General features: G+C 42.4%; 1 protein-coding gene across 1 annotated transcript in view; it reads right to left on the bottom strand.

Annotated features, from left to right (window-relative positions):
- The window catches only part of LOC309543237 (prostaglandin D2 receptor-like), a 115,438-nt gene extending 90,273 nt beyond the window's left edge, over window positions 1–25,165 (bottom strand). The window contains exon 1 of the mRNA XM_082242687.1: window positions 24,226–25,165. Coding sequence (XP_082098813.1) covers window positions 24,226–25,149 — 924 coding nt within the window. The 5' untranslated portion in view covers window positions 25,150–25,165. The remainder of the gene's footprint in view (window positions 1–24,225) is intronic.
- Between the last annotated feature and the right edge of the window lie 280 nt (window positions 25,166–25,445).

Raw genomic sequence — 25,445 nt, 5'->3', positions numbered from 1 at the left:
AACCTGCCCCTCGGGCGTCTTATTTGTGACTGCCCGACGCGATGGAACTCAACGTTGCATATGCTCGATAGGCTGCTCCAGCAGAAACGTGCAGTTAATGACTACCTGTTCGAACTCGGCGGCAGGACAGGTTCTGGGGAGCTTGGGTTTTTTTCACCTCGCCAGTGGCTGCTCATGCGGGACGCATGCAGACTTCTGCGGCCATTCGATGAGATCACCAAACTGGTCAGTCACAGGGCGCCATAAGTGACATCATACCTTACGCCTTCTTTCTGGAGCGTGCATTGCATTGTGTCATTGATCAAGCCGTCGAGGAGCAGGAGCAGGAAGATCAGGAAGTCGCAATGTTGAATGAATTCCCAGGGGGTGCTACTCCATCTGAGACAAATCAACAGCAGGAGTCTGAAAAGGAGTCAGAGGAGGAGGATGGTGCTGGGGGGGATGAGGAGGAGCAAGAAGAGCATGCTTTAAACCTTTCTGGGATCCCTGGTGTTATCCGTGGATGGGGGGAGGAGAACGAGGACGACATTATCCTGGATGATGAACTGGAAGCAGGCCACTATACCGCTTCCAGTTTAGTGGGAATGGGGGCCTACATGCTGCAGTGTTTTAAGGGGGACCCCCGTATAAAACGCATAAAGGCCAAGGACAATGTACTGGGTGGCAACGTACTTAGACCCCCAGTACAAACACAAAATGGCGGAAATGTTACCACAATCACAGAGGGCGGTCAGAATGCAGCACTTCCAGGCCTTGCTGCGGGAAATGCTGCATTCTGCTTTTCCATGCGCTGGCAGAGGAATTTCCAGTCACAGAGAGACAGTTGCGGGTAGCAATCCAACAGCGCCTGCAAGAAGAGGACGGTTGGAAGATGTCTTGGTCACTTCAGATATGCGATCCTTCTTTCAGCCGAACCATCGACAGCTGTACTCCCGATCCAGCATGAGGGAACGCCTAGACCGACAGGTGTCCGACTACATCGGGTTAACGGCCGTTGTGGACGCTCTGAGTAGTGATGAACCCCTGGACTACTGGGTGGGCAGGCTTGACCTCTGGCCAGAGCTTGCACAATTTGCAATGGAAATGTTGGCTTGCCCCTATCCAGTGTCCTGTCCGAAAGGACGTTCAGCGCAGCAGGGGGGATCGTGACCGATAAGCGCACTCGCCTAGCTCATGACAGTGTAGACTACCTCACATTTATAAAAATGAATGAGGCATGGATCTCTGAGGAATTCAACACATGTGACCAGTAGATCAGGTTTCATCGAAATTCCTCCACCCACAACAATTCCTGGTCCTTGGCTTCGCTACATACAGTGGCATAAAAGGCATTTCATGTCCATTGAATGGCAAATTTTTGGGGCCTTTCAGGGCCGACAATTATTTTTTCTGTGAATGCCTAATGTACCTCCAGCCACCAAATACTAAGTTCTTTGCTGTCAGTTCAAACCATGTGAGCTAATTTTTGGAGCCTATACAGGCCGACACTTACAGTTCTGTGTACTGTGAACGCCTACCATACCTCTAGCCATCAAAAACTAAGTTTTTTGCTGTCAGTTCAAACCATGTGAGCTAATTTTTGGAGCCTATACAGGCCGACACTTACGGTTCTGTGTACTGTGAACGCCTACCATACCTCTAGCCATCAAAAACTAATTTTCTTGCTGTCAGTTCAAACCATATGAGCTAATTTTTGTAGCCTATACAGGCCGACACTTACGGTTCTGTGTACTGTGAACGCCTACCATACCTCTAGCCATCAAAAACTAAGTTTTTGCTGTCAGTTCAAACCATGTGAGCTAATTTTTGCAGCCTATACAGGCCGACACTTATTTCTGTATACTGCATGAATGCCTAATGTACCTTCAGCCACAGAATACTACGTACTTAGCTGTCAGGTAAACCCATGTGGGCTAATGTTTGGGGCCTGGAATGGGCGACACTTACTTTCGTATCCTGTGAATGCCTAATTTTTCAGACTGGAAATGAAAAACAATGGGTCTGTAAAGGTTCTGCCAAATTGTGGAATGGATGCGGACCCATTTTACAGATGTGTGAATGGACCCTATATGTATTAGACAATATATTTACCAGCTGCTGTCGGTTCTGGCTGATTTATGAAAGAAAATATATATTTTTTGCTGTAAATAAAAAAAAAAAAAAAATTTAGGGCAACTTTTTCAATAACAATATTTCTGTTATGACATTGTCCATGTGCTGGGACTATTTGTGCACAGCTAGTACGTCTTTTGTGGCTGCAAATATGACCTAAAGGTTTTTAAAGTTCGCCTCCTATTAAAGTCAATGGGGCCCGCCGCAAACTCGCGGTTCATTGACTTTTGAGAAAATTTGCGGCTGGCGTTCGCGAACCACCCAGGCCAATGTTCGTCCATCACTACAGCTGACAACTGCCATCTCCTTTCCAAACACTTCTTTTTCTTCCAGCAGTCCCCTAGGGGACAGTGCAACATTTAATTTCCTGTTTCTTTTAACTATACACAAATTGTTTCTGACCGACCTAGGGGGCTGTACTAGGGAACGACTGAGCTGGTGGGGTAATGTACTGACTTGGGCGGAGATAATTGTACTGGGGACAGGCTGACCTTGGGGAGGGGGGATTGTACTGGGGACAGACGAACCTGAGGGGGTGGGTGCATTGTACTATGAACAGACTGACCTGGGGTTGGGGGAACTTATCAATTCTTAGGCACAATGCGGTTGATTTACTAAAACTGGAGAGTGCAAAATCTGGTGCAGCTGCACATGGTAGCCAATCAGCTTCTAACTTTAGCTTGTTTAATAAAACTTAGACAAAAGGAACCTGGAAGCTAATTGGCTTCTTTGCAGGGCTGCCCCAGATTTAGCACTCCCCAGTTTTAGTAAATCAACCCCAATGGGCCGTGTGAATGTGTCAAGGTGAAAGGATTAGGAAATATCAAAAACCTGATAGTAGAGGGAAAGGCTGTAAACTTTTCGAAGATCAGCTTCCTGTATTGAATTTCACTTCGTAAGAACAGACAAAGCTTTGTAAGGATCGTGGGTGACGTTGACTACTGCATCACATTCTTATCTTAATCACCTGTACACGAATGCTAACGTATACTTCAGTGCACTGGGCGGCCTTTCTGCTGAGCTGACATGTAATTTTAAGCTTAGGTTAAACAAATACAATAAAAATATATAAAAAATAATGCAGTGCAATGGAGATAGAGAAATGTGAGAAACACAGAAAGAACAGTAGATGTCTGAGAAAAAATGATATTTTAACCAGAGCTACAACCTGAAAAGTATTTTTTGTGGCTAGGAAAAATAAGTGATTTAACGCCAATACTTTTATCCATTGTGTTTATGACTGTGAGCTATTTAATTTGTGTTCTTTGCTTATGTATGACTTTCCCATGTGAATAACAAAACAAGTGTGTTGATTGACAGGGAAGAAGTTGGGGGGTTCATTTTGAGTGTTTTTTGGGATATCAGGATTTCAATAGCAATAGCAATCTTATACCTTTTTTTTACATAAACGTACAAACACCCAGTAATATTTGCCTTAATGCATTGTCCTATTTTCTTCCGCCCTGCCATTGTTGTTTGCAACTACCAGTTCCTTGAAGTTTCTCTCTGGCTGATCTCATTGCAGCCCACTGCAGCCGGTGTTGTCTATGTGATCTTGCAGGACTAGCACCCATGTCACCAGGATGGGATATTGGTGCTTCCAGAGGTTCTCAGCCCAGACTCCAGTGGTGAAGATCAGAGGATTGGAGTCTCAGCTGTTCGCAGGACCGCAGATTGAGGTAAGAATCTGTGTACCATAGAAACTTTTTTTTTTTTAAACAGAGGTATATTTGGAGAACCCCTTTGTACCCACATACGGTATCTCACAAAAGTAAGTAAACCCCTCACATTTTTGTAAATATTTTATTATACCTTTTCATGTGACAACACTGAAGAAATGACACTTTGCTACAATGCGAAGCAGTGAGTGTAAATCTTGTATAGCAGTGTCAATTTGCTGTCCCTTCAAAATAACTCAACACACAGCCATTAATATCTAAACCGCTAGCAACAAAAGTGAGTACACCTCTAAGTTTAAAATGTCCAAATTGGCCCCAAAGTGTCAATATTTTGTGTGGGCACCATCCACCACTGCCTTAACCCTCTAGGGCATGGAATTCACCAGAGCTTCACAGGTTGCCACTGAAGTCCTCTTCCACTCCTCCATGACGACATCATGGAGCTGTTGGATGTTAGAGACCTTGCGCTCCTCCACCTTTCGTTTGAGGATGCCCCACAGATGCTCAATAGGGTTACGGTCTGGAGACATGCTTGGCCAGTCCATCACTTTTACCCTCAGCTTCTTTAGCAAGGCAGTGGTCGTCATGGAGGTGTGTTTGGGGTCTTTATCAAGTTGGAATACTGACCAGTCTCTGAATGGTTGGGATCATGCTCTGCTTCAGTATGTCACAGTACATGTTGGCATTCATGGTTCCCACATCGAACTGTAGCTCCCCAGGGGCGGCAGCACTCATGCAGCCCCAGACCATGACATTCCCACCACCATGCTTGACTGTACGCAAGACACACTTTTCTTTATACTCCTCACCTGGTTGCTGCCACACACGCTTGACACCATCTGAATTAAATACGTTTATCTTACTCTCATCAGACCACAGGACATGGTTCCAGTAATCCATGTCCTTAGTCTGCTTGTCTTCAGCAAACTGTTTACAGGTTTTTTTTTTTGGGCATCCTCTTTAGAAGAGGCTTCCTTCTAGGACGACAGCCATGCAGACCAATTTGATGCAGTGTGCGGCGTATGGTCTGACCACTGACAGACTGATCCCCTTCAACTTCTGCAGCAATGCTGGCAGCACTCATACATCTATTTCTCAAAGACAACCTCTGGATTTGAGGCTGAGCACATGCACTCAACTTCTCTGATCGACCATGGCGAGGCCTTTTCTGAGTGGAACCTGTCCTGTTAAACAGCTTTATGGTCTTGGCCACCATGCTGCAGCTCAGTTTCCGGGTTTTGGCAATCTTCCTATAGCCTAGGCCATCTTTATGTAGAGCAACAATTCTTTTTTTCAAATCCTCAGAGAGTTCTTTGCCATGAGGTACTATGTTGAACGTCCAGTGACCAGTATGAGAGAGTGAAAGCGATAACACCAAATTTAACAAACCTGCTCCCCATTCACACCTGAGACCTTGTAATGCTATTGAGTCACATGACACAGGGGAGGGAAAATTGATAATTGGGCCCAATTTGGACATTTTAACTTAGGGGTGTACTTGTTGCCAGCAGTTTAGACATTAATGGCTGTTTGTTGAATTATGTTAAGGGGACAGCAAATTTACACTGTTATATAAGCTGTATGCTCACTACTGTACATTGTAGCAAAGTGTCATTTCTTCAGTGTTGTCACATGAAAAGATATATTAAAATATTTGCCAAAATGTGAGGGGTGTACTCACTTTTGTGAGATACTGTATGTGCTACTGAGAATACCATGACGTCAAAGCAATCAAGCTCTACCAACTGTCCCTCCAATCTATAACCCAGTCGTAGATTCTCAGTGGTCAATAGGCAGGCACCTTTTGGCACCAGAGTATAATGATACTTTTTGTTACGATAAACCCATAGGGGCTGCGTTTGCTGACTTTGAAAAAGTTAGGTGGCTGGATATGCTCACTGATCTGGAACAAGTAACCGTTCTCAACCTTTTCAACACCGAGGAACCCTTGAAATAATTAACTGGTCTCAGGGAACCCCTGCTAAAAATTACTTTATCTTCAAATCATGATATATTAGTGTGGTCAGGGGGAAGAATTACACCATTACAGACAGTAAAAAGATCAGTGATCTCAGTGGGAACTTATCTGAGAGGCAGAAATTGCTCATTGCTCAAGGAATTCCTAGCAACCTCTGGTTGAGAAACCCTGGATGAGCACATCAAGTTTTCTCTTGGGTTACCCGGTTTGCATACTTGTCTTTGCTCTGTGACTCCTAAAACATTTAAGCCAGAGGGTCAGCAATAAAGCCAGGCAACTCTGGTCCTTCAGAAGACCAGAAGGCAGGGATTGAGATTGTGATGAGCCACTCACCTTGAGAGATATTTCTGTGTTTTTTTTCTTACAACCTTCCACTCTTTGGAACCAAATGAAGCAACTGCAAATGAAAAAGCTGCTATCTAACATGCTATGCTTACTAGGCAATACATGGTATTTCCACTGCTCAATACGCCAGCAAGACTTGTAAGATAATTTGCTCAAAAACTGAACTCATTTCACCAGAGGTGCCTACAGAAAATTCTGGGAATCATATACAAAGACTACTGTATATCGCAAACAAGGAAATCTTGAAATGGAATGGTATGCAGAAGCCACAAGATATAGTCACTGATCAGAGGCCATGGCTGGTTGGACATATCCTTTGTCTAATCAACCACCATATACCCAAAATCACAATGTGCTGGATACCAGCGGAAACAAGGAAGGCCATTAACAACCTGATGGTCCACCTTTCAAAACATACCTGAGAGACATCAAGGACCCATGGGCAGAAGTTGAACTGGCCAAAGCGGACAGAATTCAATGGAGAGTGTGTACCTAAGTAACAATCCTCAAGCTATATTTGTTTTACTATGTGTGTGTGTGTGTATATATATATATATATATATATATATATATATATATATATATATATATATATATATATATATATATATATATATATATATAAATCTCATAAAATTAAAATATCATCAAAAAGTTTATTTTTGTTCAGTGATATATTTCAAACATTTATTTATTTTAATTACAGCTAGTGAAAACCCAAAATTCAATATCTCATAAAATTGGAATATTATATAAGACCCATTGAAAAAAAGGATTTTTAATACAGAAATGGGGCTCCTTTTTCAGGAATTACTGCATCAGTGCAGCGTGGCATGGAGGTGATAAGCCTCTGGCACTGCAGAGGTGTTATGAAAGCCAAGGTTTCTTTCATAGTGGCTTTCAGCTCATCTGCATAGTTGGGTTTCTCATCTTCCTCTTGATAATACCCCACAGATTCTCTATGGGGTTTAGGTCAGGCGAGTTTGCTGGCCAGTTAAGTATAGTGATATCATGATGACCATTAAAACAGATATTGGTACTTTTGGCAGTGTGGGCAGATGCCAAGTCCTGCTGGATAATGAAATCAGCTGGTCAGCAGAGGGAAGCATGAAGTGCTCCCCAAATCATCACTGACTGTGAAAACTTCACACTGGACCTCATGCAACCTGAATTGTGTGCCTCTCCACTCTTCCTCTAGACTCTGGGACCTTGATTTCCAAATGAAATTCACATTTTTCCACAATCTGTGATGATTTGGGGAGCCATGTCATCTGCTGGTATTAGTCCACTGTGTTTTATCAATTCCCAAGTCAGTGCTGCCCTCTACCAGGAAATTCTAGAGCACTTCATGCATCCCTCTGCTGACCAGCTTTATGGAGATGCTGATTTCATTTTCCATCAGGACTTGGCACCTGCCCACACTGCCAAAAGTACCAATACCTGGTTTAATGATCATGGTATTATTGTGCTTGATTGGTCAGCAAACTTGTCTGACCTAAACCCCATAGAGAATCTGTGGGGCATTATCAAAAGGAAGATGAGAGACACCAGACCCAATAATGCAGATGAGCTGAAAGCCACTATTAAAGAAACCTGGGTTTCCATAATACCTCAGCAGTGCCACAGGCTGATCTCCTTCATGCCACACCGCATTGATGCAGTAATTCATGCAAAAGGAGCCCTGACTAAAGCCTCGTACACACGATCAGATTATCGAACGATCTTTTGTCCATTTTTTGTTGCATGCTAATCTCATATCGAAAGTGAAGAGATTCATTTCATACAAAAATTCCCATACGACAGAATTCAACTTCAGAAGTGATGTCATGTGTTGAATTGTTTTGTATGTGTTCTTTCGTTTCTGAGCATGCCTAGTCTTGCTCTTACAATTTTTTGCGGACGAAAACTCTACTAATTAAATGAAAATCGGATGTTGTGTTGACGTACGATAAAAATTTTAAAGCCTGCACATCCAGTTTTTGTTATCCGAAAATTTGTAATTGGCTGTGGAAGGCACTATACTAACAATCCGAAAATCGGCAGATCGTTCGTCGGACGAAATTTTACTTCCGATTTTCGTATCGTGTGTACGGGCCTTAGGTATTAAGTGCATACTATACTGTACATGGACATGCTTTTCAGTAAGCCAACATTTCTGTATTAAAAATCCTTTTTTTTTTATTGGTCTTATGTAATATTCTAATTTTCTAAGATACTGAATTTTGGGTTTTCACTAGCTGAAAGCCATAATCATCAAAATTAAAAGAAATAAATGCTTAAAATAAATCACTCTGTGTGTAAGACATCTATATAAAATACAGTGCCTTGCGAAAGTATTCGGCCCCCTTGAACTTTGCGACCTTTTGCCACATTTCAGGCTTCAAGCATAAAGATATAAAACTGTAATTTTTTGTGAAGAATCCACAACAAGTGGGACACAATCATGAAGTGGAACAAAATTTATTGGATATTTCAAACTTTGTTAACAAATAAAAAACTGAAAAATTGGGCGTGCAAAATTATTCAGCCCCTTTACTTTCAGTGCAGCAAACTCTCTCCAGAAGTTCAGTGAGGATCTCTGAATGATCCAATGTTGGCCTAAATGACTAATGATGATAAATAGAATCCACCTGTGTGTAATCAAGTCTCTGTATAAATGCACCTGCACTGTGATAGTCTCAGAGGTCCGTTTAAAGCACAGAGAGCGTCATGAAGAACAAGGAACACACCAAGCAGGTCCGAGATACTGTTGTGGAGAAGTTTAAAGCTGGATTTGGGTACAAAAAGATTTCCCAAGGAGCACTGTGCAAGCGATAATATTGAAATGGAAGGAGTATCAGACCACTGCAAATCTACGAAGACCTGGCCGTCCCTCTAAACTTTCAGCTCATACAAGGAGAAGACTGATCAGAGATGCAGCCAAGAAGCCCAAGATCGCTTTGGATGAACTGCAGAGATCTACAGCTGAGGTGGGAGACTCTGTCCATAGGACAACAATCAGTCGTATACTGCACAAATCTGGCCTTTATGGAAGACTGGCAAGAAGAAAGCCATTTCTTAAAGATATCCATAAAAAGTGTTGTTTAAAGTTTGCCACAAGCCACCTGGGAGACACACCAAACATGTGGAAGAAGGTGCTCTGGTCATATGAAACCAAAATCGAACTTTTTGGCAACAATGCAAAACATTATGTTTGGCGTAAAAGCAACACAGCTCATCACCCTGAACACACCATCCCCACTGTCAAACATGGTGGTGGCAGCATCATGGTTTGAGCCTGCTTTTCTTCAGCAGGGACAGGGAAGATGGTTAAAATTGATGGGAAGATGGATGGAGCCAAATACAGGACCATTCTGGAAGAAAACCTGATGGAGTCTGCAAAAGACCTGAGACTGGGACGGAGATTTGTCTTCCAACAAGACAATGATCCAAAACATAAAGCAAAATCTACAATGGAATGGTTCACAAATAAACATATCCAGGTGTTAGAATGGCCAAGTCAAAGTCCAGACCTGAATCCAATCGAGAATCTGTGGAAAGAACTGAAAACTGCTGTTCACAAAGGCTCTCCATCCAACCTCACTGAGCTCGAGCTGTCTTGCAAGGAGGAATGGGCAAAAATGTCAGTCTTTCGATGTGCAAAACTGATAGAGACATACCCCAAGCGACTTACAGCTGTAATCGCAACAAAAGGTGGCGCTACAAAGTATTAACTTAAGGGTGCTGAATAATTTTGCACGCCCAATTTTTCAGTTTTTTATTTGTTAAAAAAGTTTGAAATATCCAATAAATTTCGTTCCACTTCATGATTGTGTCCCACTTGTTGTTGATTCTTCACAAAAAATTACAGTTTTATATCTTTATGTTTGAAGCCTGAAATGTGGCAAGAGGTCGAAAAGTTCTAGGGGGACGAATACTTTCGCAATGCACTGTATATGAATTCCACTTTTTGAATTGAATTACTGAAATAAATTAACTTTTTGATGATATTCTAATTTTATGAGATGCACCTGTATATATACAAATACCCACACCCAGTACTGTGCATACTGTGCAAGGTGAGCAGAAATGCTGCAAAGCAAGAATGCTTTAATAAATGTATATTATAATCTTTTTTTTTTTTTCAATTTACAAAATGCAAAGTGAGTGAACAGAAGAAAAATCGAAATCAAATCCATATTTGGTGTGACTACCCTTTGGCTTTAAACCAACATCAATTCTTACACTTGCACACTTTGTACACTTGCACAAAGTCAGGGATTTTGTAGGATTAGAGTCAGGTGTATGATTAACCAATATACCAAGCAGGTACTAATCATCACCAATTTCATATGTAGGTTGAAACACATTAACTAATACAGGTGTGTAGGAGGCTTAAAACTGGTTGAGGAACAGCCTAACTCTGCTACTAAGGTGAGATTGTGGAAGACCGTTTTTTTCCACAGGTCACACACCATGGCAAGACTGAGCACAACAAAAAGATACAGGGTAGTTCTATTGCATCAGCAAGGTCTCCTCCAGGCAAAGATTTCAAAAGTCGACTGGGTTCTCAAGATGTGCCATTCAAATTCTTTTGAAGAAGCACAAAGAAACCCGCAACTTTAAGGACCTTAGATGCAGTCAGCCAAGGAAACTTAATGCAGCAGATGAAAGACACATCATGCTTATTTCACTTTGACATCAGAAAATATCCAGCAGTGCCATTAGCAGAGAACTGGCAGAAACCTGTGGGACCTAGGTACACCCATCTACTGTCCAGAGAAGTCTGGTCAGAAGTGGTCCTTACCTTATGGAAGAATGGCAGCAAGAAAACCATACCTCTGACATGGAAACAAGGCTAAGCAACTCAACTTTGCACAAAAACATAGGTACTGGGGTGCTAAAAAATATGGCAGCAGGTGCTCTAGACAAATGAGTCAAAAATTTTAATATTTGGCTGTAGCAGGAGGCAGTTTGTTTACCAAAGAGCTGGAAAACTATATAATATGAGTGTCTGCAGGCAACAGTAAAGCATGGTGGAGGTTCATTGCAAGTTTGGGTTTGCATTTCAGCACATGGAATTGGAGATTTGGTTGGGATAAATGGTGTCCTCAATGCTGAGAATTACAGGCAGATACTTTTCCATCATACCATACCATCAGGGAGGCGTGTAATTACTCCCCGATTTATTATGCAGGAGGACAACAACCCCAAACGTATAACCAATGTCATTAGGAGATACACTATCTTGTCAAAAGTATTGGGACGCCTGCCTTTACACACACATGAACTTTAATGGCATCCTAGTCTTAGTCCGTAGGGTTCAATATTGAGTTGGCCCAACCTTTGCAGCTATAACAGCTTCACCTCTTCTGCAATGGCTGTCTACAAGGTATAGGAATGTGTCTATGAGAATGTTTGACCAATCTTCCAGAAGCAAACTTGTGAGGTCAGGCACTGATGTTGGACGAGAAAGCCTGGCTTGCAGTCTCTAATTAATCCCAAAGGTGTTCTATCGGGTTGAGGTCAGGACTCTGTGAAGGCAAGTCAAGTTCTTCCTCAAACTCGCTCATCCATGTCTTTTTGGAGCTTGCTTTGTGCACTGGTTCACAGTCATTTTGGTACAAGAAGGGGCCATCCCCAAACTGTTTCGACAAAGTTGGGTGCATGAAATTGTCCAAAATGTCTTGGGGCCAAGCCCAACCCCTGAAAAACAACCCCACACCATAATCCCCCCTCCACCAAATTATTTGGACCAGTGCACAAAGCAGGGTCCATAAAGTGGGGCTATGCCAACACTGCATGGGAAAAAAAATTGCCCAAGTTTATCTTTAATTGATAAAAATAAACTAATAACACTTCTGTTTCTAAAAGCGTTCCTAATATACAGCATGTAGCCTGGTGTTGGACTACAGATACATGGAGACATTTCCCTCTTTATGGCTCTTTCACACGGGCGGTCCGATCAGATCCGCCTGTCAGTTTTTTAGGCGGATCTGATCGGATGCCCCATTCAGCCCTATGGAGCAGCGGATGTCAGCGGAGACACCTCCGCTGACACCCGCTGCCATCCGCACCCTATTTTCCATCCGTCCTGGGGATCAGATCGGATGGGAGCGGATGAGAGCGGACAGGCGGTCCGCTCTCATCCGATTCCCCATAGAGAGCAGCGGGGGCTGTGACACCTCCCTCTCCGCACTGCAAGTGGAGACGGAGTTGTCATCCGCCGGTCCCCCGCTGAGCAGCACGGATCCGCCTATGGAGGCGGACCGTGTGAAAGAGCCCTTACAATCAGTTTACTTTACTGCTGAGATACTGTACTGATGTTGTGCTGCACCAATTTTCTCTGGCCAGCACGGGGAGAGCTAAAGCCAAGCAACCCCATAGACTTCAATGCAGGGTACTTGTAATTCTGGGAATTGTAGTCTGAATTGGCAGCCATATAATACAGGAACGACTTTCTGTACTACAGATTCCAGTGTGCCCTGGTCAGCAGGAGGAGTAAGCAGAAGATTTTTGCCAAGTTCTTCCTCTTGGTGCAGAGGAGAAAGAGCAGAGAACCTCTATCTGAGTATTCACCTCCCAGTGGGGATGCGAGAGTGAGGACACCTGGGGCAGCACTGCACCGCCCACATCACAGATCCTGCACTGCTGAACACTGGAGATTTTCAGGAAGAGACCGAGGGGCCTCCTTCTACAGAGATTGTCTACAGCAGCATCCTGGGAACTGGTGAGAGAACTATCTGCCCATCACTGACACTGACAGCAGAGACTAAGCCACTGAGAGCAGGACACCAAGTGCATCCAACCCATGCTGCATCTATACCACACTTCTACCAAACCTATACTGCACGCATATCAAACCTATACTTTAGTTATATCGAACTGTTACTGCATTTTACCTGCATCTACACTGCACCTGTACCACACCTATACCGCATATTTACTGCATGTTGGTTTACCAAAACTGTGGCTAAGTGCACCACCACCTCTTAACCTCCTTGGCAGTAATCCCGAGTGTTGCTCGCCATTCATTTTCAGTACCAAAAGCAGTAACCCCGAGCCACACTCGGGGTTACACTGTATTATCTCTGTAGTGACACTTACCTTGTCCCTACAATCCACTGATATCCTCCCGCAGTGTCTTCTGGCCGATGCCGGCATTCGTCTTCCGGGTTCCATTCCCTGCGAGCACCGGCGATGCAGGAGGGGCGGAACCGGGGGGGAAATTCAAAAAAGTAAACAAAACATGACATGATACATTGTAATACATTGTAATCTGTTAGGATTACATTAATGTATCAAACCATTTTACATCAGTTTTGTCCCTAGTGCTTTGTCCAGTGCCCTGCCTGCACTTTTAGAAAGTTGTTCTTTCTGCCTGGAAACTTGAGATTGTTCATGGCATCCAAAAAGCTTCCCTTTAGGTCAAAAGCGGTTTTAGACCAGCTAGAATTGAGCAATAATGATTAGTGTGGAAATTCGTCACCAGACACTAAAAGAGACGACAGTGCAGATTCTGCGACTGAGCTCAGTGATGTGCGAACTTGGTGCTCTATTGACTGCGGTACGGATCAGGCAGCGCCGCCAAGATTCCCTTTTACTGGAGCATCTGGTATGAAAGTAGAGGTTGAACATGACAACCCCTTGGCATACTTACAATTATTTCTGACCAATGGGGTTATTGAAAAAATTGTTACTGAGACAAACTGGTACAAAGAGCAACAATTAGCTACTCTGCACCGGAAGTTTCCTAGAAGCAGAAAGTGGGAATCAGTGACCAAAGATGACATTTTGAAATTTCTGGGCCTAATAATACTTCAGGGAGTGGTGGGGAAACCCCTAGAGGAAGTGGTATTGGACAACCAATACATTACTTGTCACGCCATTCTTTGGCAAAGTCATGTCAGAGTACAGATTTTCCCTGATCATGAAATTTTTACACTTCGAAAACAACGAAGAATTTGATGAAACTATTCATCCTGCACAAAAAGAAAATTTGGGAAGTATTTCAAATTATTCTAAAGAATTTCCAAAAGGAGATATGTGCCAGAAAGAGAAATCAGCATAGATGAAAGTCTAATGGACTACAGGGGAAGCCTCAGCTGGGTACAATACATTGCATCAAAGAGGGCACGATTTGGCATAAAATCCTACATGGTTTGTGAATTGTCAACTGGCTACACTGGAAAAGGAACAACATTCAATCCAAAATACAGCAACTATGGAACAGCAAAATCTTCTGTTCTTTTACTCATTGAGCCATTGCTAAATCAGGGCTATTGCCTAACAGCTGACAACTTTTATACATCTGCTGAACTTTATGAGTTTCTTCTGCAAAACAAAACAGATGCCTATGGAACTATAAGGGCTAACCGGCGTGACATGCTGCCAATGTTTGGCAATAAGAAGCTGAAGACTGGAGAAATGGTTGCCTGGCAGAAAGGCAAAATGATGGCACTGCTGACAAGAAATATGTGTGCCTAATGAGTACAGTTCATAATATCTGCACTATTACGGTACGTACGAAAGGTGGGAAAGAAATCATGAAGCCAGAAGTAGTGATAGACTACAATAACACCATGGGAGGTGCAGGCCAAGCAATGATATTCTACCCAGCAATGAGGAAACAGCAAAACAAGAACTACAAGACCAAGAAGATCTTCAGACATCTTCTTGAGCAATGCTTGTGGAATACCTACATTCTGCTCAAAAAAAAGAATGACAAGCCTGTGATTCGTTCGGACTTCATATGGTAAGTTGCTGAACGTATCTTTGTGAACCACCAAACACCATCAATGGCTGTGAATAGAGCTGGACGTCGTGCTGTTGGCGTTGTCAACCCTGAACGCCTGACTGGCCGTCACTTCATGGACTACATCCCACCAACCGAGAAAAAGTCAGCACCTACAAGGATGTGCGTAGTTTGTTGCTCAAAGCGAGATGACAGTGGAAAGAAAATCAGAAAGTAAACTGGGTTCCATTGTCCGATTGTGACGTCGGACTTTGTGCAGTCCCATGGTTCAAAATTTTGTCATACCCTGGATGTTTACTAAACCAATATGCAGTGTCTAGTATTAGTGACTAGTAATATTGCACCCTTGTTTGGACACACTTCAGTGTTTTTGGTTTGAATACATTATTGAATTAAATGTATTATTATTATATTATAATTTATGATTTCCTGTTTAAAATGTTATCATACCCAGGATGTCTACTAGACTCTTGTTTGGACAGGTTTAAGTGAGTTATTCCTAAGAATTACTGGCCTAAAATATAAAACAACAAATTTCCATTCAAAACAATGTACCACTTTGACATTCAAAAATACTGACATAATCAGACCGCCAGGGAGGTTAAAGTGCCCCCACCAATAGCCAACAGAAGAACAATATAAAGGACTGTCCCTCCAGCAAACTGATACTGCAAGACCCCTTTGGCCCTTTCTCCCTTTTTTTATTTTTACAGACAGTGCCCATCCAGTCAGTCTAGACCCAGCATAGTCGCCATTAATGCACTTCATAATTATAGTCTCCTATACTCAGTAAATCAAGCTTCATTACTGCCCGCTGCTGCACTCTAGGTGAACTTGCTAATGTTTATGCTGATCTGGAAGCCAAGTGTCATTTTATGCCTAATCCTTATTACTAATCACTCTGTATGCTAAATTGTGTTATTTCCTTAGTTAATCCATTTTCATGTTTGCCTCTCTACCCACTGTTTCGGGTGACAATTTTGTATATTAATTTTGCCTTTACTAACTTGTTTAGTGCCTGTTTTCTTGGACATGGTAGTACTAATGGTTTCCAGATATTACTTTTAGTGATTTTCTGCTGTATTGCATGATTTGTTCACTCAACCTAATGTATCAGAGGGGCTGGATTTCTTATGGAGGTTGAGGCAAAGAACAGAGGACCCTATCTATCTATCTATCTATCTATCTATCTATCTATCTATCTATCTATCTATCTATCTATCTATCTATCTATCTATCTATCTATCTATCTATCTATCTATCTATCTATCTATCTATCTATCTATCTATCTATCTATCTATCTATCTATCTATCTATCTATCTATCTATCTATCTATCTATCTATCTATCTATCTATCTATCTATCAGCCACTTTAGCAACTCAATGAATTTAGGCATCTAAATGTGGTGAAGATGACTTGCTGAGGTTCTAACCGTGCATCAGAATGGGGAAGAATGGGGATCTAAATGACTTTGAATTGTGCCAGACGGGCTGGTCTGAGTATTTCAAAAACTGCTTATCTACTGGGATTTTCACACACAAACCATCTCTCGGGTTTACAGAGAATTGTCAGAAAAAGAGAAAATATCCAATGAGCGGCAGCTGTGTGGAGGAAAATGCCTTGTTGAACGTCAGAGGTTAGAGGAGAATGGGTAGACTGGTTCCAGATGATAGAAAGGCAACAGTAACTCAATTAACCACTCGTTACAACCAAGGTATGCAGAATACCACCTCTGAATGCACAACACATCAAACCTTGAAGCAGATGGGCTACAGCAGCAGAAGACCGCACTGGGTGCCACTCCTGTCAGCTAAGAACAGGAAACTGAAGCTACAATCCTCACAGGCTCACCAAAATTGGACAACAGAAGAATGGAAAAATTCTGCCTGGTCTGATGCGTCTCCATTTCATCTGCGACATTCAGATGGTAGCATTTGGTTTAAACAATATTAAAGCATGGATCTATTGTGACGGTAGTCACTGTCAATGGGTATGAAAGACAGACACTATATGTGGGGCCCTTGGAGTAATGTTACTTTGGATTTAAGTCCATGTCTCCCCAAGAAAGTCAGACTCATAGCAGATGCTAATATCATCAGCTCAACCATCTGTCTTCCACACATTGTTGATTATGCTGATTTACTCACCTATTGTCTACTGTGGGTTCTGTTTTTCTACATGATAATGTGTAATGTATTTTGTTTTAGCCTTGTTGCAGTGCTGAATTAATTAACATGTTAATGATAACATTGTCTGGGTCTGCATTCCAATTCACCTATTGTTTCTGTCTAGATGGCTACATAATTAGTTCAGGTTAATTATATTTCTGTACACAATTTCATCTGCATAGGATAATGTAATCAGGCACCTGACCTGGTGGGGTAATCTGGATCAGGAGGGGGATGTCCTTCTCTATGGTATATATTGTGTGTGAGTTTGTTCAATAAAACTTTCCAGAACTTATACAAGCTAAGTTGTCGGCTAGCTTTGTATGGGGGGTGTCTAGAATATCTGATATCTATGTTCAAGACTGGAGGAAGCCGTATACTGATGGAACAACGCAAGCACATTGTGCGTCAGTCCTATTACATCCATCCTGCCTTGTATCAATGGTTCTGGCTGGTGGTGTAATGGTGTGGGGATAATTTCTTGGCACACTTTGGGCTCCTTGGTACCAACCAAGCATTGTTTAAAAGGCCACGACCTACCTGAGTGTTGTTGCTGACCATGTCCATCCCTTTATGACTACAGTGTCCCCATCTTCTGATGGCTCCTTCCAGCAGGATAATGCACCATGTCACAAAGCTCCAATCATCTCACCACTGGTTTCTTCAAAATGACAATGAGGTCCCTGTACTCCAATGGCCTCCACACATACATGTCTTTATGGACCTTGCTTTGTGCACTGGTGCGCAATCATGTTAGAACAGGAAGGGGCCATCCCCAAACTGTTCCCACAAAGTTCAGGAGGAAAAGGAACATAAAATTGTCCATAATGTCTTGGTATGCTGATGCTAACCTCAACATGATTGAAGACCTTTAGGATGATTTCGAGCAAAGACTGTGAGCCAGGCCTTCTTGTCCAACATCAGTGCAATAGAGCACCTTTGGGATGTGGTGGAATTGGAGATTCGCATCATAGATGTGCAGCCGACAAATCTGCAGCAACTGAGTGATGCTATCATGTCAATTTGAACAAAAATCTGAGGAATGTTTCCAACACCTTGTTGAATCTATGCCACGAAGAATGAAGGCAGTTCTGAAGGCAAAAGGGGGTCCAACCCGGTATTAGCAAGGTGTACCTAATAAAGTGGCCGGTGAGTATAGATACACACTATATTGTCAAAAGTATTGGGACGCCTGCCTTTACACGCTCATGAACTTTGATGGCATTCCAGTCTTAAGCCCCGTACACATGTACCGATTGTCGGTCGTAAATATTCGGCCGACGACCGATCGGCCGATTGTAGGCTTGTTAGTATGATGCTTCCGACAGCCGACAGCGCATTTTCGGCCGAACAGAATCTGTCGTGCAGGCATTAAAATTTTTGTTGGCCAACACCAGAACGGCCGATTGTTCGCCAGTCAGTACAGATTTCGGCTGACAGACAGCAGATTAGCAAGACTGGGCATGCTCAGAGAAGAAAAAAGACAAGGAAAGTTAACCATCACATGACATCACTCCTGCAGTCGGCTGTTGTTGGCCGACAAAATTTGTGTGCAGTCTTTTGCAGTTTTCAACAGACACGACAGCCCTGAACAAAAGACGGTCGATCGTTCGGCCGACGATCGGTACATGTGTATGAGGCTTTAGTCTGTAGAGTTCAATATTGTTGGCCCACCCTTTGCAGTTATTGCAGCTTCAACTCTTCTGGGAAGGCTGTCCACAAGGTTTAGGAGTGTGTCTATGGGAATGTTTTTCCATTCTTCCACAAGCGCATTTGTGAGGTCAGGCACTGATGTTGGACAAGAAAGGCTGGCTCACAGTCTTTGCTCAAAATCATCCTAAAGGTGTTCTATTGGGTTGAAGTCAGCGTCAGCATACCAAGACATTTTGGACAATTTCATGCTCCCAACTTTGTAGGGATGGCCCCTTCCTGTTCCAACATGACTGCGCACCAGTGCACAAAGCAAGGTCCATAAAGACATGGATGAGCGAGTTTTGGGTGGAGGAACTTGACTGGCTTGCAGAGTCCTGACCGCAACCCGATGGAATGCCTTTCGGATGAATTACAGCAGAGACTGCGAGCCAGGCCTTCTCGTCCAACATCAGTGCCTGACCTCACAAATGCGCTTCTGGAAGAATGGTCAAACATTCCCATAGACACACTCCTAAACCTTGTGCACAGCATTCCCAAAATAGTTGAAGCTGTTATAGCTGCAACGGGTGGGCCAACTCAATATTGAACTCTACAGACTGAGACTGGGATGCCATTGAAGTTCATGTGCGTGTAAAGGCCGGCATCCCAATACTTTTGACAATATAGTGTATCTTCAGCATAAAGAACAAGGAGTCCTGGAAGTGATGGTTTGGCCCCCGCAGAGCCCTGGTCTCAACATCATGGAATCTGTCTGTGATTACATGAAGAGACAGAAGGATTTAAGGTAGCCTACATCATTAGAAGATCTGGGGTTTGTTCTCCAAAATGTTTGGAACAACAGTACATGGAGTCGCTAAAGAAGCGCTCCCCTAAGCACTATTATATACAAGCTGTGTAATAAAAAAAACAAATTATATGTTTGTCACGAGATCTATGAAAGCCTAAAGCCTTAAAGCCATTATAATTCCACCCAGGAAATTACTTTATACCCAGGAATACCTATTTCACATTATGAGCTATGCTAGATGAAGGGAAGAGAACAACTTATTAACTATTTATCATGCACAGTGCACTGCAGGCGATGTCAATAAATTGAACAGCCGCCTGGATGCTAATAAACATTTGGCTGGATATGGTGATATGATCCTGTATGCTTTTTGTTAATTATGACCAATTTAACTCTAAAATAGCCACTAAAATCCCACCTCATTGTCATTTTGAAAACATGTTAACCATTCCCATAGAACTGAATAGTATTTATTGTGTCTGCATGCTTTTCTCTGACAGGTGCATGTACAGATGCTTGAGTTTATGTTTCTGTGTGATACCATTCAAGCAAGGCACATCTGATGACACCACAAATTGGAAAAAAAAAACATGCATTAGGAAACAATTTGTGATCTCTTCTGTTGTGCTCTACAAATTAGTATCGTGTAGCTAAGGTGCTGTGCATACAAGCAATCAAGTTGATTTGCTAAAGACAAATAGACCATGCACTTTGCAATTGCAGTTGCTCCATAGTTCAGTAAATGAGGAAAAGCTCTGGTGACTTCCCTCGTCCAATCATGTGCAAGCAAAACATGTTTTTTTTCTATTTCCCTTGCATGTGATTGTATGGTATTTGCAAAGTGTTACAAAACCTAGGAGCCTTCATTCACTATATCTGGTCTCCCACAGTACACAGAACATGGAAATGCAATTATTTTAGGAAATATAAACTGCTAAATACATTTTCTCATCAGCAGTATAATACAATCTTGAGACTTGTATCAGTGTTTGATTAAAGCTTGTAGGAGGAGATTTCATTCTATTCTGACTTTCCTATGGGCCTGCAGGACCTCTCACTCTCTGTCTGGATAGTACTGATTGGCCCTGTACTGATCACATGCACCCTCCCAAGAAAAAAAAAAACTATTTAGCAATGCACACCAAACTGAGCATATGCAGAGTGACTCCAAAGACTCTGTCTTATCAGGAGATGGATTGGGGACAATGGAAAAAGGGGAGGATCAGAGAAGACAGGCTCAAACAGCCTTTTTACACAATGCGGATGATTAACCCCTTAGGTTCCACAGTGAGTATAACAAGCATGCTTTACTGCATATACAGACAGATTTTACTGTTGTGGGTTTAGTAACAATTTAAGCTTCACTTCATTTATTAAGCTCTGGAGCAACTGCCCTTCTTGCAAAGAGCACAGTCTATATGCCTTAAATAAATCAACTCCATCATTAGTGATGGTCAGGTACTAATGATACATGTTAGCTGTTCCGCCCTTAAGAGCCGGTTCACATTAGCGCGACACGACTCCTTACTACTTCGGGGGCGACTTGTGCATTACATTGCACCATGACTTCGGAGCGACTTGCAGGGACTTCACATAATGGAAGTCTATGCAAGTCGCTCCGAGGTCGCCCCAAAATAGTACAGGACCCTTTTTCTAAGTCGGAGCGACTTGTGTCGCTCCTATTAGATCGGGTCCTGTAGCGGTCAATGGACCGCGAAGGAGCGCGACTTGTCAGGCTGACAAGTTGCCTGACAAGTCGCGCTAATGTGAATGGGCTGTAAAAGGTAAACCTTTCATCTGTTGTTTTTTTTTTTGTTTTTTTTGGGTGATGTCAACTGCTCTTGAGTCCCGGTTCACATTTATGCGATGCGGAAATGCTGCGAATATACAGCGTGTACCCGCATCGCATCCGCACCCCTGGGAGTTCACACTGCCATATGCGATACGCAGGGGGTGTCAATTAAAAGTTAATGACACCCCCAGTTGAGATCGCATATCGCAGTGCGATCTGAAAGTTCGCATAGAAACGGATCACACTGGTGTGAACCACCATGCGATCCGATTCTGCTGCAGATAAAAAAAAGGGTCCTGTGCGTGTCTAGTACGATTGCGGTGTGAACTCAGCCATACAAACTGTATGGCTGAAATTTGCACCGCACAGAGATCGCATGTAATCGCAGTGCACTCCGAATTACATGCGATCTCTGTGATCGCACAAATGTGAACCGGCACTCAATATATTGTTGTGCAATAATAGAAAATAGTTAAAAGAGGTGTGGATATTTCTATTTGGATACGATCGTATGATATATTGTTTGTTTGGATACACAATTCTTTTCATTATTTTTGTGTAAGTTATTTTATATCACTATATATAACCCAGCACTCTTTTAACCTTTTACTAATATTGCACAATGGTATGTCAAGAAGATGTTCAATTTAAAGGTTAATAGCGCAGTATAACATTCGAGATTCTCTCTTCAATATACTTTATTTATCCAAAACTTTATGTTTTTTGTTTTGGATACCGTGGGAAGGAATGGAACCTCTTTCAAGTTTTTACTGCTATCCATTAAAGAATTAAACACATTTCCCTCTACTTACTGATACTCACCAGGCTTATTTACTAAAGGAGTTTAGAATCCTCTCATAATAAATATGAAAAACAAATTAATGTTTACTTATTTTATTTGAACATGATTAGGTATGGGAAGTGAATGTTCACTCAATTTATTGTGGAAGGCTCTCATCTCCTTTGGTATATCATCTTAACCACTTAAGCCCCGGAAGATTTTACCCCCTTCCTGACCAGGGTTTTTTTTGCGATTTTTTACTGCGTGACTTTAACGGACAATTGCGCGGTCGTGCGACACTGTACCTAAACGAATTTGATGTCCTTTTTTTCCCACAAACAGAGCTTTCTTTTGGTGGTATTTGATCACCTGTGTGATTTTTTGATCATGCGCTATAAACAAAAAAAGAGCGTCAATTTTGCAAAAATAACAATATTTTTCACATTTTTTTATATGAAATTCCCCAAAAAAAATGTAAAAATCAAAATTTTTTAACATTTTCGGCCAATTTGTTTTATGCTACATATGTTTGGTAAAAAAAATCGCAAAAAGCGTATTTTGATTGGTTTGCGCAAAAGTTATCGCGTTTACTAACAAAGGGAAAGATTTTTGTCATTTTTGGTGTTTTTTTTTTAACGAGTAATGGCGGCGATCTGCGATTTTTTTGTGGGACTGCGACATTGCGGCGGACAGATCGGAGCCTTGACTGACATTTTTGACACTTTTGGGGTTACCAGTGACATTACTGCAGTAATCAGTGCTATACATATGCACTGTTACTGTAAAAATGACACTGGCAGGGAAGGGGTTAACTATTGGAGAGGGAGGGGTTAAGTGTGTCCTAGGGGCGTGTTTCTAACTGTGATGGGACATGGCTACTAGTGTAAAAACAGAGATCAACGGTCCTACATAGTAGAACCGTCTGATCTCCATTTTTACACAGGGGAGAATGACAGGGGGCTTGCCTTTCTAGCCGCCTGCCTTTCTCCCTTCCCGGCGAACGATCGCGAGTGACCGGCGGGCATCGGGTCCGCCGGTCACACGCACTGACTTCTTAGGGAACGAGCCGCGGCGGGCGCACGCCTCAGCGGGCGCGCGGCCGCCCGCTATTGGCTCACAAGCCAGTGACAGTCTAGTGACGTACTAGTACGTCACTTTGCCTGGCCGGGGCTGATCGCCGCAGTATATGTACTTGCGTCGGTCGGCAAGTGGTTAACGGTCTCAATGACAATGGTTTCACCAGACTAAACATATGAAGAATCTGCAACATGGATACAGACAGCAATAAATAGCTGATAGGGGATCTAGCTTTTTAAATACTCTGCCAAAAATATTATTATTTCAGTCTGTGTTGCAGTTGAATATTTTCCCTAACTCATGTCTAATGAAATAATTGTTCCCATGACAGAAATAGAAGGTAAATCTCTCAACAGGGCCTTGAAAAGAAGTAAAAACCCGACTGGGGCTCTACTCCTTCTACACTCGATCCAAATTTTATCCAAAACTGTCTAGACATACACATTAACTGGACTGGCATTCTTTAAAGTGAACCTGTCCTGTGAATGATGTATGAATGCAAAGAGGATATGCATGATAAAAATGCACCTTCAATAATCTGTCAGATCAAGTTGTGTTTTCTCTGTACTCCCATTGTACCCCCAATTCCAGGAGTACAGTCCTTGACTTCAGCTTTGACTTGGCTCTTCTCTATATCCCCAACTACCTTGAGGGCTAATTAGAGCACAGATATTGGCCACTGAGGTTCAGTAGTTAGATTGCAGGGGCATGGCAGGGCTCCAAATAAGAGCAGAAGTTGAATCCAATATGGGCATTGTGCCCAGGATCAGGGGGCTCCTTAGGTGCACACAAACCTATACGTGAGATATGACAGGTACTTGAGAGAATTTTTAGGTAATGCAGTTGGTTTCTATCCTTCACCTACGTGACCTGTTTCCTTTCACAAAAAGAGTATTGTAACCATTCTTGTAGTATTATAATAGATATTATTGTATGAAAAGAGTTAAGTGCATAATTGGAATCATTGTTAGAAGAAAATTTGTGTGTGCTTTTTCTAAACAGACATAAATAAAACGTTGATATTCCCTGTTACAAAGTAAAGAGCTGATTTATGCCACTTCTTGTGGTTAAACAGTAGCACACCTTATGTAACCCAATTATTTTGGCAATACATACAGTTAAAGGAAGTGAGCACACGGTAAAGAGAACGGTCATGACTGCCAAGAGGATAAGATGATCCATCTCTTCCATCCCTGCTTGCTTAACAAATTCTCCTTTCGCTCCAGATTTGCAATTCCTCTGGCTTTGAATCTGGTACATTAGGTAAAGGCGTCTCATTATAGCCACGTTACAGGCGATGATTGCCAAAACGAAAATTCCCATAATGGTCCCATAGAACACGGTATAAGCCAGGACCTCAGGCTTTGAACCCTCAACAGACATCTGAATGAAGCACCAAGTTCCAGGACAATACTGCTCAAATTTCCCGAAGCCCATAAAAGGCAAAGAGCAGAACACGGCACTGAAGATGTAGACAATGCCCGGAACCAACAGACCAACGCGTTTGGTGATGTAGTTGTGGTAGAAGAATGGGTAAGCAAGGGCAATCCAACAGTCTAGACCCATTGCCAAAAGAATGAGCATTGGTGCCAAACCAAAGAATATCATGAGGAAGCTGAAAACATCACAGAGGTTTCTGTTTCCAACCATCTCCACCAAAGTCTGATTTTTGGAGTAGGCGGCAAGAACCATTGGGCTGACCAAGCATTTTCCCATCAGGTTGGTTATGGTCAAACCAGTGACCAAAATGTAAAAAACACTGGTTTTCTTATTTGCCCGTAGCTTGTGTTGCCATAGGATAAAAATGGCTAGGGCATTCCCTATGACTCCAGCGGAAAACAGCAGGATTCCCGGTAGGACTGAGTAGCTACCTTGGATAGCTTGGCTGTTGGAACAAGGATAGAACTCCATGTGAAGATTCAACACGGTGGTTAAATCTGTCCTGCAGCCAAAAGGAAGCAGCAGCAAATGTCTGAGAGTAGCGGACAGCTCATCTGTCTGAAACGTTTTGCTCTTGAAGTGACTGAATGGCTCTAGCATGTCTAAAGGAGGTGGAGAAAAGCTATCGACATGTAAAATAAATAAGCTTAAACAAGGCGTATCCTATTCTACTTACAGGCTGGATCAAAGCCAAAAAAAAGTGAAGTTGACAAAGGGGAAGTGTTGTAAATTGAACAAGACGAGTTTTGTTGGTCATTCTGAAAACCGTAATATTGTAAAAGTGCAGCCACAGTTAGAGGATTTGATTGTTGTTCTCAAGGAAGGAGAATGCGTGAGATAAAATGTTTTCATATTAAGGCAGTACAGCTGGGAGGCATTAAAAACATATTCTTCCC

Source organism: Pelophylax lessonae (genome assembly GCF_965119305.1).
Source record: "Pelophylax lessonae genome assembly, chromosome: 13".
NCBI lineage: Eukaryota > Metazoa > Chordata > Amphibia > Anura > Ranidae > Pelophylax > Pelophylax lessonae.
The sequence above is the reverse complement of the archived record's forward strand: the minus strand, read 5'-3'. Positions and strand labels throughout refer to the sequence as shown.